Source organism: Ursus maritimus, unplaced genomic scaffold, assembly GCF_017311325.1.
Source record: "Ursus maritimus isolate PB19 unplaced genomic scaffold, ASM1731132v1 scaffold_21, whole genome shotgun sequence".
In the NCBI taxonomy this organism is placed as follows: Eukaryota; Metazoa; Chordata; class Mammalia; order Carnivora; family Ursidae; genus Ursus; species Ursus maritimus.
In genome coordinates this window covers 11,436,290-11,441,663 of record NW_024424564.1, presented here as the reverse complement: position 1 = coordinate 11,441,663, position 5,374 = coordinate 11,436,290, and the positions used below count along the sequence as shown (strand labels likewise).

Genomic DNA, 5,374 nt, shown 5'->3' with positions numbered 1-5,374 from the left:
AAAACTCAAGGTTTTTTATACAAGGTACCGATGGGCATAATAAATCTACAGCAGTACTGATGGGCATAATAAATCACATCTGTGTTCTTTCCTATATTTAGTGCTGTCTTTAGTACTTAAAAATAATTTTCTGTATGAAATCAAGGCCTACTTCACCGGCCAGTTGGCATCAGCTCGTTTATTGCTGCTTGCTGAGGACCTACCAAGAGCCAGGCACGGAGGTGGAGACAGACAGATGCAACAGGAAGCCAATCCCCGCAGATCTGCCCTTGTGGAGATTATAGTCCCATCGTGGAGATGGGCAATCAGTAAGTTTTACAGGCAAGTACTGTCAGCACCGTGTAAAATCACTAGACGGAGTGAAACCCAGTCTGAAGGTTCGGGACAGGACATGCACGAATAGCGGCACCAATGAGAAGAGTGGAGAGGGGTGGGGGGTGGGGGGAGGGTATCCCAGGCGGAGGGGGCTGCACGGAGGGTGGGGGGGTGTCCCCTGATGCGGGACGGTGGAACATTCGATGAGCCACAGGAGGCAGCAGAGGGAAGGAAGCTCCCAACAGGCTGGAGAGATGGGCAGGGCCGGATCCTATAGGGTCCTGTAAGCCACGCTGAGGAGTCAGGGCTTCGTTCTGTGGGAATCAGAGCCCCTGCCCAGACTTGAGTTGGGGCTTTGATGCCACAAGGAGGCCTTGCAACCAACAGGTGGGAAATGGGTAGGTGGGGGCTGAGTGAGGGCAGAGTGAATAGAAAAGCAGATGAAAGCAGAGATGAAGTGGTCAGTGCTCCTCTCCTGAAGCTTCAAGATCAGGCCATGAAGCGCAGAGCTCGGAGCACTTGGGAAACCTCCCAGGAACCAGTCATTGTCAGCAGCAGGCCTGTCTCCCCCATCTCCTGCTTTAAACTGCTGCTCTCTCACACTCAGGCCGCTGTTCTGACACTCCTTTTCAGAGACTTCTCACCAACTGCAGTTCTTGGCTGAACTGAGCCCTGAATATCTCCTACCTGTCCCTGTCCTTAGATCAACCAGTACAGAGCCCTTTGGGGTCACAGGAGTCATGTGATGCATTTTATATATTCAAAGACATCTGTAGCCATAGAGGATGTGGTCTTTCCTATGGCTTTGTGATCCATCCCGTGGGCCTATGAAATGCAATCAAATCTGCAGGCTGTCCCTTGGCCAGGGACAACCACCGAGAATCGGTCAATACACTAATCATGGTTAATCCATGACCCTCTGTGCTTCTCAAGGGACATTCTATTCCTTAAAACCCAATACAAAGGCGTGAAAAGTGACGGCAGGACAAAGTCTGAAAATACTATAGTATGGCTAGTTATAATCTTCTTCTGCTCTCTCCATTGTTTTTGTTTTTTGATTTCTTTTATTCTGTTTATTTCCATCTCCATCTTTCACACAAAAGAACTTTCTCAACTGTGTGGTTATCCTTAGCTACCTGCTCATATTAGGGGCTGGTATTAAAGTGCCAAGTGAAGGGGCACCTGGGTGGCTCAGTCAGTGAAGTGTCTGCCTTCAGCTCAGGTCCTGATCCCAGGGTCCTGGGATCAAGCGCTGAGTTGGGCTCCCTGCTCAGCGGGGAGCCTGCTTCTCCCTGTCCCTCTGCCTGCCGCTCCCCTGCTTGTGCAGTCAAATAAATAAAGTCTTAAAAAAAAAAAAAAAGTGCAGTGGAAGTTCTGTGAGGGCAGTTTGTCAGCTGGTGGGAACTTCACTCCCGGAGAGAGAACCCACCACCCTCGCTCTCTCGCTCTGGTGGAATTGTACCCTTTGTAAGATAGAGTCCTAGCTATCTTGTTAGCACAGGATTCCTGCATCTAGAATTTAGTGGGTGCTTTCGATAAATATTGCTGTTATTATAGAAACCTCTTGGAGCCTCAGTTTTCTCATCTGGAAATTGGGGATAAAAAATATTTATCTGAGGAGTGCCTGGGTGGCTCAGTCGGTTGAGCGTCCAACTCTTGATTTCAGCTCAGGTCGTGATCTCAGGGTCCTGGGATCGAGCCCTGCATCAGGCTCTGAAATCAACGGCGAGTCTGCTTCTCTCTCTTTCCCTCTGCCCCTCCCCCCTGGCTACACTCTATCTTTTTTTTAAAAAATGTACCTAGCAGGTGTTCTGAGAAGAGATGGTAGATGGAAAGCACCTGGCACAGTGCTTAGTATTTGCAGATTAGTTACAAATAATAACAGGTAGCAGTCATTGTTCCTGTTATTTCCACGACAACAGGGCAGTGGCTTCATGACCATCTGTGGTCACCAGTGGCCGAGCCTAAATATAGAGGCAAAGCACAGTACTTGTTGAGACGCTAGTTTTATGAGTACAAATCAAGGAAGAAAGTACTAGCCTCTGACATTCAAAGTGTGAAAAATCAGGACTCAGTCTTACTGTGAGCTGAGAAGAAGGTGGGATGTAAGCTCTGGCCCAGCCTGCAGCGTAGAATGCTCTTCTCCTGCTCTCTCAGGCTCTTAGGAGCAATTGAGCGGTAAAGGCACTGGAGGAGGTAAAGAATATGCCAGTCCCCCCTGAACCCAAAACCTATCCATATGCAGGCAGGCTGATGGATTGTCTCTTTTGGAATAGGTTTAAAATATATGTCTATAGTTTAAAGAAGAAAAAAATATTCAGACAGCACAAGGGGTACTTGAAGAAAGATGGAAAGGTCAGGATTCCTATCACCCCCAAACCTTCACACAGATTCCCCAGAGATAATCAGTTATGTCTCAGTGATCTTTTTATGCATGCACAAGAATAATGCCTATTTTTTTCACAGATGGGCTCTAAAACTTCTGAAACGTGCCTCCCTCCAGTTCATTCATCCTGTTATCTTTGCATATCAGTATATTGAACTTACCTCATTTTTAACAAATGCTCTATTCATTAAGATAATGTAATAGATACACTCCCAATCTGGATGGTTTAACAAAAGTGAGGTTTATTTCTCATTTATCTAAATCCAGCCCTGTGGCAGGAATGTGTGCAGGGAGGCGGGGAAGTGTCTGTTCAGCACTGATTCAGGGATCGACCAGGGCCTCCAACTCCAACACGTGACTTCCACACGTGGCTTCTAAGGTCACCCTGGGTGTTGAATATCCAGGAAGCAGATGGGGAGAGTGTGGAGGAAGGCAAGGTTTGTTTTAAATGAGCCAGGCCTAGAAGAGGCGTGTATCATGGCCTACATTCCACTGGCCAGAATCGGACTCTGTCCGAGGTCAGTACAGGCTTCCGGTCCTGGCCGGACAGCTGCTTCCTACGGCTGGACGCTGTGGAGGAAAAGCACAAACCTTAGGTTGGCGGTGAGCTGCTCTGCACAGACACTGGAGAAATCGTCATTTGATTTAAGCCTCAAGAGGCCAGCTTTCCTCTTCTCCTCTCTTCTGCTTTTCTATGACTTTTTCAAAGGCAAATTTATAAACTATGGAAAAATATTACCTGGGACATATGTACACTGGTTCAGTGTGGTGGGGTGGGGAGGAACACATCAAGGAAAGCCTTTAAAAGATGCATATATTTGACCAAGAACACATCTAAGGACATGTCCTAGGAAATTCGGTGGGTAACTGCTCACACTGCATGTAGGAGGATGACTGTAAGCCACCCAGGTGCCCGACATTAGAGACCTGTTGTACACTACGATGCCTCCATATAATGGAATACAGGTGGTTAAAATAATTGTGAATATACCTTGCAAACACAAAAATGTCCATAGTTATGATAAAGACTCCTAAACAGTATTAGTAAATTTTTAAAATAAATTGGTTACTTGTGGCAAAAAGGCTGGAGGACATACATTAAAATATTCATAATATTTATCCCTGGGTAAGAGGACTATTCTCTTGTTACACATTTATATATAATGCCTGAATGTTTTACCATTTGAAAAAAACAGTGAAACTATTTTCAGCTTAGAGCAAACAAACAAAAAATGTGAATACGGCAACTGGAGCTTAGGTGACTGAAAGCAAGTATGTGAATCAGACCTGGCGTCCCAGCCCTGTGCAGCGGGCCTGTCACCCACGACCTCAAGCTGCTATCGTGAGCACTTTTCCCTGTTGAAGTGACTGGCTTTCGTCAGGCCGGTCCCGGTTATAATGGGAGACAAGGGGCCTCCGGGCAGTCCACAGCAGCCCCCCCAAGCGCGCCCTGTCGGCTGGCGCGCGCTAGGCGGCCCGCGGGGCCTCCGGCCTCTGGGGGGAACACCATCAGGGCCCTGTGGCCTTCGCGTGCCGCCGACTGCTGCCAGAGAGCTACATGGTCAGAGACCTCCGGGAGATGCCGGCCGGACAAGATGGTGGATCTGGCGGGAGCCGCTCGCCGCTTCCGTGCACGTGTGCTCCTTCCGGGAGCTGGTCAAGCTCTACGAGGCACGACACCACCTCAACAGCCTGCCTCCCGAGCTGGGGCAGCTCCAGAAGCTGCAGATCCTGGCCCTGGATTTCAACAACTTCAGGGCTCTGCCTCAGGTGGTGTGTACGCTGACACAGCTCTGCATCCTCTACCTGGGTAACAACAACTTTGGACCTCCCAGGGAGCTGAGCCTGCTCAGAATCTCGGACCCTGTGGTCGAGGAGCCAGCTGCCTCACCCAGCTGCCGGATGTGGTGTGGAGCTGAGGCTCCTGAAGACGCTACACGCCCGGCTCAATGCCCTGCGTCTGCTGCCAGGCCAGCCTCAAGCGCCTCCGGGAGCTGCGGACCATCTGGTCTCGGGCAACCTGCTGACGGACTTCCCGCTGTGCTTGCTGCCGTGCCTTCCTGGAGGTGATCGATGCGGACAGGAACAGCATCCGATTACTTCGCCTGGCCCACCTGTCAAGTCTGAGCTGGTCATCTATGACCATAATCCTTGCGAGAACGCACCCAAGGTGGCCAAAGGTGTGCGCCGTGTGGGAAGATGGGCAGAGAGGCAGGCAAGGCGACCCCAGAAAAGCCAGACGCTATGCTTTGACCCAGGAGGAAAGCCAGGACGGAGAGGGACCTATCCTGCCGTCTCTGCTTCTTCCTCCCAACTCCTGAAGAGCTTCGGTTGTCAGTCAAGGCTGCAAGGACACAACTCCAGCATCTTCTGGAGGCCTCTCCTTTAGAGTGCAAGGACTGCTCGGACATGTGGGGCCCTCTGCCAGTTGGGGGCTGATGTAATGAGAAGAAATGCCTCAATCCCACCAAGAAGAAAACATTTCTGGCCAAACTTCCCCCAAGCGAAGCTGTGTGTGCTCTTGGTAGCAATGAGGACTTCCCTGACAGAAAATCAGCTTCTCCAACAGATATTTTAAAACACTGAAGAGCAAGAAGGGCTAGGACATTTTGTCCTTCTCCACTCTCCACAAGTGGCTGGTCATGATGCTCATGAACTCCTCAAATAAAGGTA

The 5,374-nt window shown here is 49.7% G+C and overlaps 1 protein-coding gene across 1 annotated transcript; it reads left to right on the top strand.

Annotated features, from left to right (window-relative positions):
• The first annotated feature begins 3,178 nt into the window (after positions 1-3,178).
• LRRC10 (leucine rich repeat containing 10) lies at positions 3,179-5,022 on the top strand. Its single transcript, XM_040637807.1, is given in 12 exon segments — positions 3,179-3,304; positions 4,084-4,251; positions 4,254-4,289; positions 4,291-4,328; positions 4,330-4,547; positions 4,550-4,609; positions 4,612-4,676; positions 4,678-4,708; positions 4,711-4,750; positions 4,752-4,825; positions 4,828-4,915; positions 4,917-5,022. Coding segments are annotated over 12 exon segments (1,050 nt in total).
• The last annotated feature ends 352 nt before the right edge of the window (positions 5,023-5,374 follow it).